This window comes from Maylandia zebra, linkage group LG22, assembly GCF_041146795.1.
Source record: "Maylandia zebra isolate NMK-2024a linkage group LG22, Mzebra_GT3a, whole genome shotgun sequence".
Classification (NCBI taxonomy): domain Eukaryota; kingdom Metazoa; phylum Chordata; class Actinopteri; order Cichliformes; family Cichlidae; genus Maylandia; species Maylandia zebra.
Window position 1 is genome coordinate 22056022 of NC_135187.1, and position 21975 is coordinate 22077996.

General features: G+C 41.2%; 1 protein-coding gene across 5 annotated transcripts; it reads left to right on the plus strand.

The window, feature by feature from the left end:
• Positions 1-652: 652 nt before the first annotated feature.
• Positions 653-21136, plus strand: tbc1d5 (TBC1 domain family, member 5). Of its 5 annotated transcripts, none has more exons than XM_004547877.4 (23): positions 653-787; positions 6384-6436; positions 6721-6839; positions 7616-7670; positions 7840-7948; positions 8170-8259; positions 8487-8561; positions 8758-8825; positions 8920-9022; positions 9348-9436; positions 9555-9605; positions 9696-9765; positions 11114-11286; positions 11403-11545; positions 12136-12242; positions 15352-15437; positions 16668-16963; positions 17168-17224; positions 18380-18588; positions 18692-18791; positions 19030-19109; positions 19213-19470; positions 19850-21136. In XM_004547877.4, exons 3-23 carry the CDS (start codon positions 6740-6742, stop codon positions 20129-20131), a joined length of 2601 nt encoding a protein of 866 aa, XP_004547934.2. In that variant the 5' UTR covers positions 653-787; positions 6384-6436; positions 6721-6739; the 3' UTR covers positions 20132-21136. The 5 variants fall into 5 exon arrangements, with proteins under 5 accessions (XP_004547934.2, XP_004547932.2, XP_004547935.2 ...); XM_004547875.4 differs by having other exon boundaries at positions 654-787; positions 7613-7670; XM_076879118.1 differs by lacking the exon at positions 653-787 and adding an exon at positions 854-999 and having other exon boundaries at positions 7613-7670.
• The last annotated feature ends 839 nt before the right edge of the window (positions 21137-21975 follow it).

The window sequence follows — 21975 nt, forward strand, 5'->3', positions numbered from 1 at the left end:
AGTAGTCTCAGTTTTTTGTTTTTTGCTGTTGTTGTTTTTTGCAATCCTGCCTTGTGGGGAGACTGTGCAGAGCTGTGGGAAGAAGTACAATCTGTGACATGTAAGTGTGCAATCTGTGAGACTCAGTCCTCTCTCATAACTCATCTATGGATATTCCTATTGGTGGAAATATGAATAACTTCATATCTTGCATGTTTCATTCAGAGCTATGAAGATTACTGGAACTCAATCAGAAGTTGTTAAAGCCTTATCAAATTCTAAGAGGTGTCATTTACTGGGCATTTATTCTTCATAGACTGGTTATAGTAATAAAAAGTTCAACCTTTGCTTAGTCAGGTTGTTTTTTGTTTCTTTGTTTGTTTTTTAAAACTTACTGGTTGTTGCTTATCCTCTTCCAGCAGCCAATTGTTTGGGTCCTTGTCTTTGCAGCCTGCTGTCTGCTATCTTCTAGAGATCTTCACAAATGAAATGAACGCATAACTTCACTATATATTACAAAGAACTTATACAAGTAATGCCACAAAGCCTTAATAAATAATTATTAAACATTATTGCACAATTTTGCTGAAATATATTGACCCCCTTACTTTGCATTTAACAAACAAGTAAGGCTTAGCTTTTGGACAAATCTAGAACAACCAGCTACCTGCAGGCAGTCAGTAACGTCACAGGCCGGGGGTCACGTGACCAGTCAGCTGGTCTTCAGCCAGTGAGCCTGACACGCTACTGTTTACAAATCAGCGGAGCCCGAGTGAGCAGAATGAGGCTTCCTGCGTGATCCGAACAGGTACGTGAATAAAAACTGCTAACGCATTGCTTTTTGGTGCTAGTTCCTGAGCGTGCGGCGCAACTTTGTCTCGTTTAAAGCAGAAGCTGTGTGTGTGTTGGAAGTAATAACAGGGCCCCGAGTTGGCTCGCTAGGCTAATGTCATATTAGCCTTCCTGCTTCCTGTCGTTTCAACTCTTATTCAGTCAACATGAAGAGCTTCAGCTGCCAGAGTAAGTTTAGTTCATATTTAGCTTTGCTAGCCGACGGACGATACAAGCTAGCTTAGCTGCTGTTTGGCGTTTTATTTTGCTTTTTTAAGCCCCCTCTGCTTCGATCATCTTCCTGGCAGCTCATTCGTGCTGCATCCCAGACGGACCCTGTGTACGTTTTGCTTCAATTTGGACAGACCTTGTCATTGATGTAAGTTACGATGTCAAAAAAATGTGGGGAAAAACAGCTAATCGTGGGTTTGCTAAGTGGAGGACTAACTATGGGTGAAAGATTCAGTGACTAGTTCAGGGCAGTGCAGAGGTTTGGTAACAGCTAACACCACCTGCCTGTGTAGTTTCGTGTGGTTTCACACATACTTCTCCACACTGCCAAGATGAAGTTCAGTACAAATGTCCGTGTGGGAATCTTTCTGTAGGACACCGTGGACTGCAGAAAGGCCGTTTGGACTAGAAAGGAGCGAGACCCGGGACTTAAACACACCGCCTGCTAATAATATTGGAGGAAATGTTCAGTACTTGCTGACTTGAGTGTTTCTGTGCATTCAGAGTTTCGTTCCCTTTAGTGCAATGCTTCCTAGCTGTTGTTGGTGGTGGTGTTTTTATTATTTTTGTTTAACTTGTGATCTTTTATATGAGGTTACATGTAAATGTCATTGAGTAGTCCAGGCAAGATGTCCCCTTAGTTTTATCTGAATAGCTTTTATCAGCGAAAAGGCACTTTAGAAATGCCCATTTTTTAGATTTACCTTGCGACTCTTTGTGGATGTCCTCTTCCCCCATGTTACTAACGAGTTGTCCATTTCAGTACAGACAGATGTCTGTCAGGTTTTATCTTTGGTAATTAAATCTTTCAGGACCCAACAAGTTCTTGGAATTTTGGTAAGGCTAAGGTTCCAGACATGTTCTCAGTCTCTTGCAGAGCATGTGACCATAAAGGCTCTTGAGCTCTCACTGTGTGCTGAAGTAGAGGCATGTGAGTTTGTTTAGCTGGGGTGTTTCGCTGCTGTCTTGACTGAAGCTGCCATTGACAGTTCCTATTAGCGCTGTTTGCCGGATCCTCTTTGAATATTCATCCTGTAAAAGCAGTTTCCCCCCACATGAAACTGCTGAGACTCTTGTGGATCAGCTGTTACTGTTTATTACTACTTTTAAAAAAAACATCTGAATTTGAATGCGAAATGATAAAAAGCATATCCCTGAGCGGAGAGCAGAACTGTAGTTGCAGTTCAGTCAGATGTCTTCAAATGGAAATACTGCAGGCACTTCAGCAAAATGTTTAATACAACTGACTAATCTGGGTTTAGTTTCCAGCTTATCTAGCCTGGAATATGTATGTGTATATATATATATATATATATATATGGATGATTTCCATGAAGTATATTTATTAGACATCAGTCTGCAGAGTCAGCTTTACATGTTGAAGTTGCCACACAGCACCAAGGTCCTGGGTTTGAATCCACCCCAGCTGGCCTTGACTTTTATAGAGTTTTCATGTTCTCCCCATCTCTCTGTGGGTTTTCTCCAGATACTCTGGCTTCTTCCCCCATAAATTAACCTAATTAATTTGGTTAACTAGTTAACGTAGTTATTAAGTCAGTTAACTAAGATCAATAAACTGGCAATCTGTTTAAGGTGTTAAGAGTAATATGTCTCTGATTACCATTGCTAGCTTTGATCTTGTGTCTTATAGGGACAACCAGAAATTGTGTAAACCTTTAAAAAAAAAAAAAAAAAAAGCAGCTTGGATGCTGCAACCATAGATGATATAAAAGCGTACCATGAGGTCATCGATCAACTTCTGAGTTCTTGAGATTACGGTTTTCCCTCTCACTGTTTTTCTTTTTCTTTTTTAAATTTACATGAAACACTTTATGTGTAACACCGAGGAGCCCTGCTCTCAAAAACTGACATAGATGTAACACTGTCTGCAAAGCTGCATTTAAGAAATAAGCGCTTAAAGTTTTTAAAACATATTTAGAGCCATGCCCGTACAGAACATGTCATCACCGGGTTGGTTGGTTGGTTGTGGTCAGTAGACTGTCACTTTTGCAGTAATTTGCTCTTCGTTGTTTGGCTGTTATCAAGTTAGAGCAGTTTTCCCATAGATTTCTACAGCACCAAAAGTGTTTTTGCGACCACAGATATCGCCATCTGGTGGTCTGAAGTTTGAATGCAGGTTGAAGGTCCTTCAGAAGTTACGTCTGTCTTTTTAATTGTCCGTCACTGAAACGCAAACTCAGCTGGATTCTTGGTTGGCGTTCTCTGGTACGCATGTCCAAAATGAGGTAATTTTGGAAACCACAATGTCATCGCTCAAATAGTGCACTGTGTAATAAAGGCAAGTGGACAGGAATCACTCATTGTTCTGGTTCTAATTTTAATTTAAACATGTTTAACTCTGGGGAGTCATTACCACTGCACAGCTCTCTGAAAGACAACCCATGTGCTTCATAGAACAGTTGCTTTGCTGTTGCCCAACTATCAGAGCAGACAGGCTTTCCCTGGAGGGCGGTAGTAAAGAGACCATCTAAAATGAGGCATTTCACACAGCTGGTAAAAGGAGGTTCTGCAGAAGTGTACAGTATGGTATGAAAACATGCCAAGATGTGGAAATCTGTTCTAGCAGACCCCAAAGATAAAATCATGAACCTATAGTTGAGCATACTGTGGGCTCTATTTAAAATGTGATGCTTCTTGGCTTAGATCAAATGGGAAGTGTTAGTCTGTGGTTTTTAAGCTCACTTTCAGACCGAATGTGTGTGATGGGAAATGAAAAGTGAACTGTTATGTTGCACGCCTTGTGGAAGACTATTAAGGATTGAGGTTTAGAGTGAGGCTGTATGCTTAATTTTGAAATCATTTCAGTGTGCTTCCCACAGTCCCGGGCATCAGCATAGCTCATTTGAAATCCCATCTTGGGTAAGAACTTAAAGAAGCCAAATCCTAAAAAATCTGCAAAACTAACACAGGATGATGTCACTGCTACAGTTTGAGTTTAGCTTTGCAAGCTTTTGTTAGCAATTCCCAGTAAGTGATCTTCTACCTCCGAACAGATGGACTCGCTGTTATTTGCCTGTTGATTTATTTATGCATTTCATTATGTATTGATTTGATTATTTCATGAAAGATTCGTGCTTTGAATTATTGAGGTGTCTCCAGGTGCCGTGGATTAAATTATGCAGAAGCTAATTTGCCTTGATTATTATGTAGTAAAGTTGGGATGTCATTTTACGTTCGACTCCGGGAAAAAGTAATGAAAGCAGCAGAAGGCTAAGAGAAGAGTCGCTTCAGGCAAGGCTGTGCTAACACGGCGAGGCCTCAAGACGAACACCCGCGTCATCTTTCACTCGCTCGGAAAGGCTTGCGGAGACACGCACATAAGATATGCCTATGCAAAGAACAAGTAGGGATGAGTGATCTCTAAAGTTTAGAGTCACTTTTTACTTTTGGAAAGAAGAGACAAAGCGACGAATGTGACTACAAGACTGTAGGGAAAAGAATTTTCAAAGTACTTTGCATGAGTAATTTTGGTCACAGTGATCATATGAATTAATATTCTATGCAAGATGACTACCGCTTGTATTTGTATTCACTCAGGAGACTTTAAATCTTTCATGCCAATCTTTGAAAGCAGAAGATGCTATTATTGGAAACACCTATTCACACCATTCTTCTGGAGGGGGTTTGTTTTTTCCCATAGTTGTGGACTGGTGCCGATTATTTGATAGGATAATGTCCTTTTTAGGAAAGCAGGGAGGGGGGGGAGCACACAGATTTAAGGAGAGCATTCGTCTTCGAGTAGAACAGATGTTCCCCGTGAAAACAGCCGCATACATTATGCATATAAAATAATTTCTATTTTGATGGCATGTGTAGCTAATTTATCAAGCAGTGTTTCATTCACATGGTTAATTGGTTTAAGAAATGCCTTTGTTGTGTTATTTCCACAATTATTAAATCGAAAGAAAACACAATGCTTTGTGGGCACGTGCTATTCTGTAGGCCTGCGCATTAGGCTAAACATATTCATAAACATGGAATAATCCCAAGCCGGATAAAGAACGAAGGCAGGATTGGTTAACCTAGATTGTGATGTCTCACGGAAAAAGTAAACTTCTCTCAGAAGTTGGCAGCGAGTACTTGGCTCACGGTTTACCTGGTCGGGATATTAATAGTGGGGTTTTTTGTTTGTGTTTTCTTGGAATTTATTTATTTATTTTTAATGAATCCATCTTTCTGTTCTGGTAAACCACTCAGTATGGCATTAAATCATTGGGAAATCTTTCTATTCATCCTCTCTTTTTAAGATGAATCAATTAATGTATTTCTATGTGAAAAATGAACATAGGGGGTGGGGGGAAACAAAGGAAAAGTTTCTCCTAACTTCTTCAAATTGTTTTCTTCGTATTATATGTTTGGTCGTTAATTTACAGTCAAAACAGAGAAAAACAATATTACATTATTATCACACGGAGATTAATTTGTGGTGTGATCAAAGAGGAAGGCACGGTGCCCGTTAAAATTAGAGTCATATCCATCATCGCCTTGAAGGTTGTCTCTTTGTGAATCTCAGCACCACGTCCAACATTCCTCCTGCATTTGGATCGCTCCCCGGAAGTCCCGTCCTGACCGCTCGCCAGAGCTGATTTTTGTTTCAGAAACACTGCTGTCCGTGAGCCACGCGAAGACAAGTTTCTTCACATTAAACATCAGTAATTAATGCATTAATTTGCCTACTTAATGACCTCATTAGCTTCACCAGTTATGTTCAATGTATCACAAAGAGCACCGTGGAACATCAGGCAGCTCAAGTGCTTCTTGTTAATTTCAGCCATTCTTCACTGACTGTAATCAATGTCAGTGTTTTATTTTATGTTAAGTTGAAAATAATACATTTGAAGGGAGACTATGCCATATCCCTTTGTGCGATTGCCACAGTGTAGGGAAAAAAAAAACTAAAAATACAACCCTGCTATTTTTTTTTCTTTTTTTTTAAGCATTGCTTGAAACATTGACTTTTTCCTGACATACTACATTAATTTACTATATAAAGCATATTTCAGTAGTTTTACTCGCTGAAAATCAGTATCAAACTCAAAAAAGCAAATTTTGATCAAGTCGCTCCTTCATGAAAATACTTTTTGAGAAATAAATTGTTGGATTTATTCTTCACTATGAAATGCATCTGCAGTCACTTTAGTCTACGTCTTTAGTGCTGGGTGTTTCTACAAAGCATTTCTTTCACCAACGTCTTTTAATTTTCTTCCAATGCTGCCTACTTCTGCTCTACTGTATTATATTTCACTGAGTCATTTTTGGCCCTTTAGCAGCTTTGTCCTTCATTTCCCCTTTATTATCAGTCCTTCTCCCTCTACTTGCAGAAACGATCCTTTCCTTCTGAGTCTCAACTGACGAGAAACACAAAGCTGTGACAGTAAGTACCGAGATCAAATGGTGTGCTTGGAGAAACTTTGCTGATTGCGGTGGACTGATTTGCCAGCACTGTTATATAAAAAGAGGTCAGAGGCTACAATGTTCATGAAAAGTTGGCAAAGTCAGGACAGGTTCTGAAGCTGAAACTGAAGCTCTGTGTCCCTGTTAAAAGAAATAAGTTTAGTTTGTGCTTTAACACCAGGACTTTTTGGGAGATCGTGTTCAGTTATCTTTCTTCTTTATATCTTTCTCTTTTTTGCTCTTACCTGCTACCTCATTCTCCAGGTCCAGCTGGGTCGCAGTCATGCAGCATCCCAATTTTGAGACCCGCCATCCACTCCAGAGTGAAGATCATCAGGAGACAGGTTTTGACGCGCTCCAGAGTTTCAACAAGAATGAAAACAGTATGTCAACTTTCAGTTAAGACTTCCAAACCTCTGTTATAGATAACACCTGTAACCATTTCCCCTTCCTTGGACCAAGACCCACATCATAATATACCAATGCTGCAGTCCTTTTGGGACTAACAGGCTCACAACAATGGAGATGATAAGTTTAGGTTCATTCTGGAGATGATTAAAAAGAAAATTTTGAGCTGACTGAAGTGTGAGTCACAGATGTGGCTTGCGACACCCCCAGGCTGAGTGTGTTTTTTATGTTAACGTGTGACTGAAAGAAAACGTTGGTGGCTGGCATGTTGTGGAACTGATGAATATTCATACTGAGCGTCCCTGTGGAGCGATCCACTCCTGTAACTAATGCTGATAGACAGCTCTCCAACTTCAATGCATGTTCACCTGCAGGCCAAATTAGACTTATTACGGCCAATAAAGAAGAAACAGAGTATGTTACTTTACTTCCTTTAATCACCTTCTCTGCTCCCCTTTTTGCTCTACTGCGTGCCTTGTAAAAGAATAACTGATGGGTTATTGTGATGCAGTAAAATTGTCTAAGTATGCATTTTTGTTGCTCTGTCATTGCCTCGTCTAAAAAAAAAATATATATATATACATATATATATACACACACACACACACACACACACACACACACACACACACACACACACACACACACACACACACACACACACACACACACACACAAATTGATTTCTGCTTTGACGTCCTAGCACTTGTTGTTTACATCTCCCCCTTGTGGCTGTGTCTGTTCTCAGTAGGAGGATCTCTTGACAGCAGCACTTCGGAGTCTCATTCTACCTTTCTCTCATATAGGTGAGTTATTCCATTAATATCCCTTCATGGTGGTATCGTGAACTCGCGGCCCACTTCTCTTAGCTTCTTATCTTGTTTGTTTACTGCTTGATGACACAAGTTGCCCAAGTTGAGTTGAAGCTGGTAAATCCCCTCATGCTTTGCCTCCACCACCCCCTCCCCAATGCAGGAAAGAATGGGACGACTTGTTTCTCAACAGTAATTACCTGGCCAGGATCCGGCAGGCAGGCATCAATGGGCGGCTGAGGAGCAGCCGCTTTCGGAGTGTGTGCTGGAAGGTAACTGCCAGTTGGATCAAGCGGTCCTATCGAGTTTGATTAAGGGGGCTTTGGCAAATTCCCTGTCACAGAAAAGGGAAGTTGTGGTGGCTTACAGACTTTTTCCTCAGTGGATATAACAGCCTCGAGCGTAGTTCTGAAAGGGCTGATTTTTCTGCATGTTAGTGATTTCTCAAAGATGAACTGTTGCATGGACTGATATGTGCATTGCATGTCTATAGCTGTACCTGGAGGTTCTTCCAGAGGATAAAGAGCAGTGGATAAACAAGACAAAGGAGCTCCGGGCCCAGTATGAGAAGATCAAGGAGATGGTGAGAGCACCCATCTGTGGCCAGTGTGGTTCTAAGATATAAATGTTCTCCATTAACCTCACTGCTCATTCATATGTAGAATTTATAGGTGCTTATATCCTGAAACACGGAGCATAATATGCAGCCCATGAGGGGAAAAAACTGATCACTTATCAAATCATCAAAGGTTGTAACTAATTGTTGTGCATTATTGTTGTTTTGTTTTGTTTTGTTTTTTTCTGTCACAGCACATTACCAACCCCCGCAAGGCCGCAGGCCAGCAGGACCTTGTGGTGAACAACCCACTGTCCCAGGATGAGGGGGTGAGTTTTCTCCACAAATGTTTCATGGTTATGTGCAAAATATGACCCTGACACTTTGACACTTTGTGACCTTCTAATAATTATTGATACTGTCAATGACATATTGGTTTTTAACATATAGATTTACACACATTGTCATTGTAATGACAACAATCTCTTCCCTTGATTTTCTGAATGTAATTTTTTTTTCTGTCAGAGTTTGTGGAATAAGTTCTTCCAGGATAAAGAGCTAAAGGGAATGGTCAAGCAGGATGTGTTGAGAACGTAAGTATCTCTGTTACTATTTGCTTATTTTATTTTATTTTTCTGTTATTAACATGGCAGGAAAAAAAAATTGCTCTTTTTGTATTTGGATTAGATTCCCTGAGATCCGATACTTCCAGGATGAAGATGTGAGGACCAAGCTGACTGATATTCTCTTCTGTTATGCCAGAGAAAATGAGCAGTTACTGTACAAACAGGTAACATTCAACATCGTCCCGTGTGTTTGTTCAACAAGCTCACACAGAACAAAATGCCTTTGTAACCTAAGCATTACAAGTGTCTGTAACAGGTGCCAGCCTGTGAATAGATGGCCAGCATAGCATCTTTTTTACAAACTGGAAGTGACACATGGCTGAGTAGTGGCTAACAATATCTAAATTAAACCTGTCATGACGGATTAGAAACCTCGTGCATCACTATTAAAGAAAGACTGACCACAATTGAACTGTATTTGTTTCCTCTCCCTTCTGCCTTTTATGCATCTTACATTCTCTCTGCCTCTGTCTGCTTTTCTGTCTGTAGGGGATGCACGAGTTGCTGGCTCCCATAGTGTTTGTGCTGCACTGTGACCATCAAGCCTTTCAGCATGCCAGTGAGACGGCCAGCCCCAGGTCAGTTTGCATTTCACTGAAAAGCCATTAACACCTTCAGACCTGCTTCTCTGATGACAACATATTTTTTGTATTTATTTGTCCAAAGATTAAATTGAAAGATTCTCACTTTTTTCAGTGAGGAGATGAAGTGTCTGTTAGACCCAGTGTACCTCGAGCACGATGCCTAGTAAGTATCAGCCGATTAAAAGGGTTCAGAATAAGAAATGTTTATACTTTTAAAAAATCTCACTACATTTATCTTTGCCTCTCTCTGTAGTGCCATGTTCTCGCAGCTAATGGAGACAGCAGAGCCGTGGTTCTCCAGCTTTGAAAGGGAAGTGAGGAAGGTCTGTTCTAATTTGAAAAACTACTTTTGACACTGAAATTGATTGTAGATTGTAACACAATACCAGCTGATTGCACTGTCATGAAGACATGACATTATATTAACGCTAAATTACAATGTTGAAGAGCTCAGTCCTGGTTAATTTGACCACTCAGGTGGTTACCATGGTAGCAGCAATTGCATTTTTATTACTATAGTGAACATAGGACGAGAGGCTTCGTTGTCAGAAATGCAGACGAGCAGCTGGATCTGTTTGATGTACCCAACCGATTTGTGGCACAAGTGCAGGAACAAACAGAAACCATGATTATCACTGACTGTCAGTCAAATTGTTACTTAAAACACTTCATGTTTTGTGAACTTTTTTATTAGTTTTTTTTTCTTTTTCCACTCCAAATTAAGCAGACTGTAGAGGCTCTTCAAAGCTCTTAGAGACAAATTTGCAATATAAGACTTTATACTGTCGCAGATATCTAATCAGCCAATGACATGGCAACAACTTGGTGCAATTAGGTTTGCAGACATTGTCAAGTTGACCTGCTGAATTTCAAACGGAGAATCAGAATGAGGAAGAAAGGGGATTTCAGTGACAGCCAAATGGGCTGGTCTGTGTTTCAGAAACGGCTGCTATGCTGGGATTTTCCCGCATGCCCATCTCTAGAGTTTACAGAGAATAGTCTGAAAAAGAGAAAATACCCAGTGAGCAGGATTTCTCTGGGCAATAATTTCTTGTTGACATCAGACATCAGAACAGAATGGCCAGACTGCTTTGAGCTGATGGGAGGGGAACTGTAGCCTGATTCGACAAGTCTCAATTTATGCTGCAACATTCAGATGTTATGCTCTTTCATGTTGGTGTAAACAACTTGCAAACATGAATCTAACCTACCATCTAAGAACAGTTTAGTGTGGGGAATTAGTTTTTTTTGTTTGTTTTGTTTTTTTGTTGTTGCCTTTGCGCCACTGTCATTGCGAGCATCACTTAAAGTCCACAGCCTACCTCAGTATGGGCACAATGTGCCGATCTTCTGACGACTGCTTCCAGCAGCATAAGACATCATGTGACCTCAGCCCATCTCAAACTGATGTCATGGCCATGACAATGACTTCACTGTACTCAAATGCCCTCCAGTCACCAGATATCCTCCTATCCTGTTAATATGAATCAAAAGATCTAATAATTAAACTCCACCTTATTGAATTAAATAAAGTAAAGCAAGTAAACTTAACAAAACTCAGAATAGCATATCCTCCCAAAAGGATAATGCAGCTCCTCATTGTTGCTGATTTTCCTCATTTATGTTTGCATGAAGATGTTTCAGTTGTGATGGAACAATCTGCTTCCCCAGGGTAAAGAAGAAATGCTGACCACCATCCCATTCGCTCGACCCCAGGATGCAGGGCCATCTGTTGCCATAGTAACCAAAGTCAACCGCATCCAGGACCAGCTGGTGAAGAAGCACGATATCGAGCTGCACATGCATCTCAATCGGCTGGAGATCGCCCCGCAGATCTACGGGATGTCAGTATTTACATCTTTGGGCAGTCTGACTTTTTTTTTTTTTCCTGATCCACTGCTGGACACAAATGCAGTAAAGCTTTTTTTTTTTTTTTTTTTTTTTTTTCCTGTGTCTTTAGCCGGTGGGTTCGTCTGCTGTTTGGCCGGGAATTTCCTCTTCAGGACCTGCTGGTGGTGTGGGATGCCCTTTTTGCTGATTGTATCACTCTGGACCTTGTGGACTACATCTTTGTGGCCATGCTGCTCTATATCCGAGATGCTCGTACGCACCATTTATTACTTAAATAATCCAATAATGCCATGTGTTGTCTTTGTAGCATGTAATTTCGTAAGACATACATAAGTGGAAAACTGTGAATTACTCCGGCTCATTTAGTTAGACAGAGTTATATTACTTTGGACTACAATTGATCTTTTCATATAAATAGCATAGACTGCAGTTCTGCTTGTATAAGTGCTACTGTTATGCCAATGAGCCAAAATGTAACACAATGCAATTTCAGTCTGCAGTTAATGAAGCTTGTCCATTCGCACTTTTTTTCTTTTTTTTTTTATATATGAAAATAAGTCTGCAACTTCTCTTTTTTTTTTTTTTTTTTTTTTTTTTTTTAAGTTATTTATTTATTTTTTTTATTCTGATATTTTGTGGACTCTTTTGGTTAGCTTTGTTTTTCTTGGAATGCAGAGTCTAGTCTGTGACAAATAAGTCAAATAGAAAACACTAAGGAAGTGAGACTACAGCTTGAAACACTCTTGGTGATTCACACTTGATTAAAGCAAAGCACAAGCTGTTACCAGATTTTTATTTTTATTTTTTTAAGATTCTTCTTAAATCTGTTTTTCTTTTTTTAGTAATTGCTAGCAACTTCCAGACATGCCTGGGCCTCCTAATGCACTACCCCCCAATAGGAGACATCAACTCTCTGCTGCAAAAGGCTCTGTTCCTTCGAGATCCCAAAGTAAGTTATTATACCAGCGTACTTAACTAGAAAAATAATACATGTTGGTTTTGCTGATAGAATTGACAGTTGGTGATGTAAGTCTCTATAAAAGTGCTGATGTGTGTTATGCGCTCACGTGTCTCTTTCACTGTCTAACTGGTCACAGGTTAAAATGGGGAAGAGAGAAAGAGACTCATGATCAAAATCAGAACAAACTTACAGTTAAACAAGCTCTCTTCTAGCAGCTTTTATCAAGTACTTACTGTAAAGGCGATGCCTCACTCAAAACAAGTTGCCTTTTGTCCCCATCACAGAGGAAGTAGAAGTTTTGCAGAAGGGAAAGACTCATATGCACAGTGGGCTAAAATCCTCGAGCAACACACTTTTAGCAAGGACCAAAAACCTTTTTGTGGTGTTGTTGTACTCTCAGAAAGCGCTTGGGTGTAAAAAGTGAAGTTAAAATTGGCAGCAAGTATTTTAGTTTCTCATGCTTGAGAGGTTACATTTTAATGTCGGGGCACTTACAGTAAATACAGGAAACGCAGGTGTAGTCAATGAAGCGGTCACTGCAGTTAATGACAAGTAGTCGTAGCACAAATATAAGTGCATTTTAATCTTTGTGTGTAACAAATAGGCCTCTGTGTTTATGTTTGTATGTTTAATGTACAATTAAAACACATTAATCTTAAACTAGCACCCCTTGCATATCAGAGTTTATGGTTGGGTTAGTTAATGTTCAGCTCAGCAGTGCATGTTTCATGGTCTTTGCAACAGCACTTCACTCGTTCCACATTTTGTCATGTTTACAACCTTATTTAAAATGGATGAAATAAATTTTTCACCTCAATGTCCTAAACACAATATCCTCTAATGGCAAAGGGGAAAACATTTTCTTCCAATTTTTGCAAATTTATTAAAAACAAACATACAACATGTATATAAACAGTCACAGCCTTTGCTTAATATTTTGCTGAAGTACAGTTGGCAGCAATTACAGGCTCAAGTCATTTTTAGAATGGTGGTTTATTTTTGGACAGCTTCTCTCATTCTTCATTGCAGAAGCTCTCAAGGTCATGGTGGGGAGCATTGGTCCTCAGCCATTTTCAGATCTCTCCAGAATGTTAAGTCGGTTCAAGTCTAGGTTCTGGCTGGAACATTAACAAAGGAAAGAGACCCCCCTTCCCCTGCCAGTCTGAGGTTTAAAGTGCTCTTGAGCAGGATATCATCAAGGATGTCTCTGTACATCACTGCATTCCTCTTGACCTTGAGTAGCCTCCCAGCTCCTGAAAAACATCCCAATAACATGATGCTGCCACCACAGTGCTTCATTGTAGGGATTAGTATTGGTCAGCTGATGAACAGTACCTGGTTTCTTCCAGACATGACTCTTGGCATTCAGGGCAAAGAGTTCAAGCTTGGTTTCATTAGGCCAGAGAATTTTTTTTTTTTTTGTTGTTTCTCATGGTCTGAGAGACTTTCAGGTGCTTTTTGCCTTCAGGTGGGCTGTCGTGCCTTTTACTGAAGAGAGGCTTCTGTATGGCCGCTCTGTTACAGGCTTGACTAGTGGAGTGTGGCAAATTGGCCGGGCGGCCAGTTATACCTGGTGGTTCCAAACTTCTTCAATTTACATATAATGGCAGCACGGTGGCACGGTGGTTAGCACTGTTGCCGCACAGCAAGAAGGTCCTGAGTTCAATTCCACCATCAGGCCGGGGTCTTTCTGTGTGGAGTTTGCATGTTCTCCCCGTGTTTGCGTGGGTTCCCTCCGGGTACTCCGGCTTCCTCCCAACGTCCAAAGACATGCAGCTTGTGGGGATAGGTTAATTGGATAATCCAAATTGTCACTAGGTGTGAATGTGAGTGCAAATGGTTGTCTGTCCCTGTGTGTTGGCCCTGCCACAGACTGGCGACCTGTCCAGGGTGTACCCTGCCTCTCGCCCTATGACAGCTGGGATAGGCTCCAGCGCCCCCCGCGACCCTGAAAAGGATAAGCGGAAGCGAATGGATGGATGGAGGTCACTCTGCTTACTGTGACTTTCATTGCTGCAGAAACTGTACTCTTCCGCAGATCTGTGCCTCAATACACTCCTGTCTCTGAGGTCTACAGACTTGGACTTCATGGCTTGGTTTGTGCTCTGAAATGGACTGTCAACTATGGGACCTCATATAGACAAATGTGGGCCTTTCCACACCATGTCCAATCAACGGAATTTACCACAGGTGGACTCTAGTGGCAGATGATCAGTGGAAATGGGATGGACCTGAGCTCAGCTTTGATGATAAATGCAGTGGAAAAAAACTTCCAATGTAAAAGTCCTGTCCTGAGTTTGATTACGAAAATCCTAAAATGGCACAATGATGCAACTGCAAGACAGTTAAAGTAAAAACAGAAGTACTTGTGCACTTGGTAAATGTGAAACTATGTGAAGTGCAAAACTCTGGTCTAGTTTGGAAATCCAAAAAAGACCTGATACATTTTTGCCAAGATTTCCCCAGCCCTGACCATACTTTTCCTGTCATACACTTGTTTCTTTCCTCCTGCGGTCTTTCTGATTTTTGTTCACTTAACCAGAGGTCTGCTGTGCTGTTACTTCTCCCACGCAGAATGTTTGTAGTTGTACCGTTTTAGTTGCATGTAAGCTCGACGTTGTTGTGTGAACAAGTTAAATCAGCACGGAGTCTTTGACCTTAGCGAACACCTCACCTAAATTATCTTTTGTTCCTCGTCCAAATTCATTGACCTGTATACTGAACAACTCCACCAAACTCCTGTTCACCACTCTCCTGAGATGAAATTTCAGGAAGGTGTTGATCTGACATGACAGTGTTACCCCCAGGTGAACAGCCATGTCAAACCAGGTCAACATCAGATTTATACCTGGAGGGTGGTTGGGGAGGGTTCGTCCCTAATAACAGTGCAAGAAGGGGCATGGTGGAGGTTTGTTGCTCATAAGTACTGACTCAGAAACATATATTGACTTATTTATGTAGTCATGCATGTGCACATATTTTCGGTTGACTTGTTTACTGTGAGATTACTTGTTTGTTGTGCACAGCAGAGGTTTTTAATCTGTCTTGTTAAAGTTGTTAACAATAACAGTTTAAGCTTAAGTTATTGTTTTTGTAGAACAACCCGCGACCTGTGAACTACCACTTCCAGCAGAACCTGGATTACTACAAAACAAAGGGAGCTGACCTGATGAACAAGACACGGTAAAATAAGGCACAGCCTTGTCTTTGAATGGACCTGACATTGCGCACACACATGGGTATAAACATATGGGGCATGCATACATACATGCATGCATCCAGGACAAAAATGCATGTTTCCAATTCAAAATTAATTGGACAAACTAAGATATTTTAAAATATAAGGAATGTTTTTAATACTTTCCAGTCAAAGACTGCCTGAAGTTTATAACCCAACCCTCACCAAATGCTGCGTTTCCTCCCTTGAGATGCTCTGCCAGGTTTTTACTGCAGTCTCCTTCAGTCGCTGCTTGTTTGTGGGTCTCCATTTAATTTTGTATTTAATAACTGAAAGGTTATTAGGTTGTGATGAGGTGACTGTCTTGGTATTCTTTAGATCATTATCCATTTGCATTGTAAAGCACCATCTGACCAGTCATGCTGCTTTTATTTGAATCTTATCTGAGAGCATCACCCTGTGGTGAAGTTCAGACCAAAGAAAATGAAAATTTTGTCTTTGTCCAGAAAATTATGGACTCAACTGTATCACATACAATATGGGTTACATTAGTGGCCGTTGATAAAAATTGCTTTAGTTTAGTTATGTGCAAGTAATCCCAGTGAGCCAAAGGTTCAGACTGCTGTTTCAAACTACCCCCCCCTCTATTCTGGGCTCTATATAACGCCCATGACAGCTTGCAGAACTTTGAACCTTCACACATAAATGACAGATGGGTCCATTTGACTCGAACATGGCTACAGTTTTCAGTATTTATCATTATTTATATATTCACATTAAAAATGTGTCTATATGTATAAAATACTAAAATTGCTCCTGCACTGATCCTTATGTTATTAGAAATCAGACCTCCACTCGGAGCATTAAAGTTTTATAGGGTCTAAAACTACCTTAAGATCTGCAGTCGTTAATATTAAGAACGAGATGTCAATTTATGTTATTGTGCTGGGTAATCCAGGTTTTAAATTCTGGGATAACTGTTTTGCATTCAAGAATTGAGCACCAAAAAAACCCCCTCTCATGAGCCATTTTATAGCATTTGTTTTGTCTTTGAGACTTCTCAGGCTAATCCCAGATTTCTGGAAGCAGGGTTTAATTTTTCTATCTTATAAAATATAAACCTCTGGATACCTTGAAGGTAGAACATTTGTTAAATAATGCTAAAAGTAGTAGTTTGGAAAATCTTCTGGTAAAGATGAGATCAGGTGAAGTGTCTCATATCCTTTTCTTTCTAGCTCTGGCTCTACAAAAGCTGCTCCACTCAACATCAACAAGGTCTCCAGCAGTCTGCTCAACTTCGGCAGGAAGCTCATTGCTCCAGCTATGTCTGGTGCGTCTATTTCACCAATCAACAGCGAGGTACACTCCTCCTCTTCCTCCTCCTCGTCCACCTCCCCGGCCTCGGCCCCTACGCCCATCTTACCACACCTGCTGGCAGATCCGTCAGCTCCGACGCAGACCCAGGGCCAGGCCCAGACTCAGCACTATCGCCTGCTCAAGTCTGAAAGCATGCCTGTCCACCTGAGCAAAGGTGAGCACAAGTAGTCAAAACAGAAATGTTCCAGATTTGTGGCAGGACAGATGTGATGACATCCTTCTTACCATCTACTAGTTGGTGTATTATGTACCCGGTGAATTACCCTTACACCCTTTTTAACACTGGTTGTTGAAGTTTGTTCAGCCTTTTGGTTTGTGTGGTTATGGCAGCATCGGCTTTGACTCTCCTGTCTGTTAGATGGCGTTTCAGGTGGAGTGTCTCAGGCCTCAGCCCAGACTCACAGTGACACACAAGGTAACTGCTGTCATGGCAACTGCTTGTGTGACATGCCCGCCCTTATTTGTCCGTGCTTTCATCACTGCCAGCCCATTTCTAAGCATCCTGCATGTTGTACGCCGTTTGCTCACCTGTCCCTGCTGTTGGTGTGCCAAATGTTACCATAAACAGACATGAGTGTGTGCTGCATGTGATTTTCAACTGTGACCACCAGAGGGAGATCACAGCTCGCTGCATCAGTGCAGATGATGGCATAGGCATCACTAGTGAGCTGCGACATCTCTCATCAGTAGTGCTAAGACTGTGTCCTTTAAAAAACCGAACAAAAAACCTGTCAGCAAGTTTCTGTTGTTGCATCACTGTAGCTGTAAACCCCTATTTGTCGTGTGTGTGTGTGTGTGTGTGTGTGTGTGTGTGTGTGTGTGTGTGTGTGTGTGTGTGTGTGTGTGTGTGTGTGTGTGTGTGTGTGTGTGTGTAAAATGCAAAGAAATGGTTTATCTAATGACTCATTATAGACCAACAGATTTGCAGTCAATTAATAACTGCAAAAGTCTGTTATTAATTGATTACTTACATTTGCATTTAATTGCTGCATTAATGAGCATCATTCTCTGAGCAGCAGGGACTGCGCCTCTCCAATCAGCTCCTGCTTTGCTCTGTGGTGAGGCGCACTGCTGCAGATTTGCATTATCTAAAAACAGATGATGACATGAAAGCTAAAAACTCTAGGAAAGGAAATATAACAGACAGACTCATTAGCACTACTAGACACTTTTATTTATCTATTTATTTATTTATTTATTTATTAGATGCACTTGGGGAAAAAATCATTTAAAACACAATGTATGTCTTTTTTGATTGTGAATTCATGAATACATGAATTCACAATTTCTACATCTCATTCAGCACGGGGGGAAAAATCTGCAATTCCAGCTTCACAGTCCAGGTTTCAGTCTTGTCTTGCACTTAGCTGTTTAATATCTTTCTAAATTACAGATATTTATGAGATTTGGCCTCCATAAATAGGGTTCTTCATAGAGTTTAAAGGAACAATAGTTTCTTTCATGTTTATTTCCTGTGCAGGTTGTTCTCCCGTAAATTCAAATAAGGTGACGTCCATAGGTTTTCAACTTCCTAGTGTTACTAATAAAAATGTCTGTCTGTGCTTCTTAGGCCAAAGCTCGAGGACGGTCAGCTCCTCTACAAGCATAGAAAGCCTCTCTGGTGGCCGTGGTCAATCCACCGCCTCCCCGCCTCTTCCCCCATCCAGAGGGAGTGATGTCAGCACTTCATCCCCGCCCCTCTCCGCCACCAAGAAGGAGTCCTTCTTTAACATCACTCGCTCGCGCTCCCACAGCAAGACTATGGGCAAGAAAGAGATGGTAAGTCTTTTTAATTTTCTCTCACAGCTTTAACCATAATCCCTTCTTTGTAGGGTTTCCTTCAGTTTCCAGTTTTCTCTGTTTGTGTTTGTGGGATCAACAGGAAGAAGACCTGGAAGCCCAAGTCTCTTTCCTGCAGGGCCAGATCAACGACCTGGAGGCCATGAGCAAATACTGTGCTAAGATGATGAACACACACATCTGTAAGTTCAGCCACACATGGTTACATGGCTTAAAAAAAAAACATTCAGTCTAATTCCACTCGTGCGTCAGCGTCTGCTGCAGGTTATATTTTTGTCTAACTTAAATTTGTAAATTTCTAATTTTGCTAAAAATTTACTGACTATAATAATACTGTTTGTTTTCGAATTGTAATATAGTGATAGTAATATAGTCGATTTTTGTGGCCGATCAGTGCCTGACCACTCATTGTTCCTCTAGGTAAAATCCAGGAAGTGATTCTCCAAGAACACATCGAGAAAGAGGATGAGGTCCTGGTCTCACTGGCTGGACTCAAACAGGTGACTGTGTGAGCAGATGCTATAAGTGTGTATTCATTTTTGTGATGTCCCTTTTATAATCATATTCACTAACTCATCTCTGTGGCCTCCTTCTCCCTGTCAGATTAAAGACATCCTAAAGGGAGCGCTGCGCTTCAACCAGAGCCAGCTGGAAGCTGAGGAGAATGAAGAAATCACCATTGCTGACGATCACTACACGTCCACAGCAGCAGCAGGTGAAACTGTTCTAAGCACCAGCAGCCTCCACAGTGGCCAGCAACAGCAGGCAAACATCAGGCCGAGCAGGGACTCCGAGCTAGAAGGGAGCGCGAGCATGGACGAGAAGGAGGAGCAGCAGGCCATGACACCATTTGATCAACAGGTCAGCGTTTTTCCTGTCTGCGTAAATTATTGCTCTGTACCTCTGCCAGCTGTATTGGCATCAAATACAGTTTAACGTTCACTCCATACAGGATTATGTTTCGTCGTCTGTTCTGCTGTTTGACCCTTTGATCCCAGGATTCATTCATTTTAAATCCTAATCCCTTTCATGTCTGCAAGTCTGTGTTCAGAGTGGTTTTGTATCTTTCCAGGGTTATGGTGTGTCATGCTAAATCTGCTCTCCTAAGAATTATACCATTTCTGAATGATACCGCCGAGCACAGCAAGTTTATCTCAAAACACTCAGCTTTAGGCCAAGGCAAGCGTGATCTCACACTTTAGGCATTTATGCAGTTTTAAAAAAAGATTCTTGCATGCAGGTGGCGTCTTCTCTGGGGTTGGAGGGCAAAAACTGGGACGATTACATCCTTATTTCCCAGGACGGAGACCTACACGCCGAAACTGGAGGAAGGTCTGCATCCGAGCGCACTCCTCAAATCAGACGGGGGCGTGGCATGGTGCGGATGGAGCCTGAGGGTGCGGCTGGAACTTTCCAAGATCCCCTAATGGCAGGCACCACCTCAGGTTCCTCCAGCCCAGATGAAGGCTCCACCCACAGCAAGGACTCTGACTTTACCATCGTTAACCCGAACGACCTGTGAACGTGTTAAATCACCGCCCTATTCCTTCACCTATACCCGTTCTGGTTCATATCCATTCAGCGGGGTTTGATCAGAGAAAGGTGACCTGGAATTGGTGAGGGGACTTTAGGTCAATGGTGAAACTGAAACTGCTCTCAACATAGAAATTGAACACCTGGACTGTGACACTTGTGTCACAAATGCCCGATACTCTCTCTTTAATCTGTGCCACTTCAGTCCTGTCTGAGCTGATGCTGTATGCTGTCTCATCTCCTTATTATGCTGGGCCTTTTTAGTGGGTACAATCTAACCTCATCCGTCACTCATGATGATTTGTAGTTCCCTGCTCTACAGAGAGAGGGCGCCATTGAACTGCTTACCCTGTCACTACAAGATGATTCTAAAGAGTTGGACCTGAAACTGCAGTTTACCTTCAGGAGGGGACTCCTTTTCTCTTACTGTAATGATTGAGAGTGTGGAGCTGTTGTTCCTCGTGAATGTGGAGCTCTGGCCACACCTCTGCCTGTGTTCTGTCTGCGTGTATGCCTCTAAAGAGGAAGCGCTCTGCCCTGATACTCGAAGGAAAGAAGGATGGTGTCGTCCTGTCACTTGTTGAGGGCAGCTTTCTCCCCCCCCATAAACCAGTGCCTCTGACCGTTATTCTTCTCAGCCAAACAAAACCTAACTCTGTGATCTTTTTTTTCTTTTTTCTTTTTTTTTTCTTTTTTTTTCTTTAAGAAAACTCTTTTAAAGAAAACTGTTTTGTTTTTATTTTTAACCCTTTAGTGCTTTAATTTCCCTGGTGTATATGATTAAATTATGGAATAAATCTCCTTTACCTTTGTTTTAAAATTGATTCCAATATGGACAATTCAGTGTCTGTTATCTTTGCTCACGTTACAGGTAAGTTGTTCTCGTGTTCTGTGGCAAAATTACACAAAGCAGCACACAAAGAATGTTCCTCTATAGCTGCCTATTCAGCCTAATTAACTCTAGACCAATAAAACTACATTGCTCTTGCTAAAACGCTGAACTTCTAGTGTCTTCTTTGGATTACTTGCTCTCAAGACTTTGAGTTAACACATTGTCCTGATTGGATAGCAGCAGTAAAAAGCAGACAGGAAGTGTGGGTAAATGGAGTAGGAGCATAACAACTGAACCATGGATTCGCAGCTAATGGTATTATTACGTATGCTGTGTACTTTGAGCAAATTTTTCAGAGATATCAGTCTTTGTGGTTTATTTAAAAGCTATTCTGGGGTTTTGGTTAAATAATGGTCTTCATCTCCAGATATTATTCATTGTTGCGAGGAGCTGCTACAGATGTTTTGGATGTTTATAACGTATTTAACTGCAAAGCCATCCATACTTATAGGCTTACCCATGCTGCTGCTGTATTTCAGTGAAACTGAGAGATGATTATGTCCAGGACAGTAAAAACTTGGATCTCATGCAAATAAAATGTGCATTTATATGTACAAACACTTACTATGTTCACATTTACAACTGCTTGTTAATGCAAATATGTAATCAGCCAGTCACATAGCAACAACTCAATGTGTTTAGGCTCATAAAGTTGGTCAAAATGACCTGCTGGAGTTCAAACCAAGCCTCTGAGTGGACAAGAAAGGTGATTTGAGTTTGAACAGTTGTGTCAGATGAGCTGATCTGAGTGTTTCCAAAAACTGCTGAGCTGCTGGGATTTTTCCTGCACAACCATCTCTACACTGAAAAAGGGGGAAATATCCAATTAACAGCAGTTTGGGCAAAAAAATTGTTGATACCAGCCGTCAGAGGAGAATAGCCAGACTGCTTCGAAATCAACAACAACTCAAATGACTATTTATTACAACCACGGCAATTTT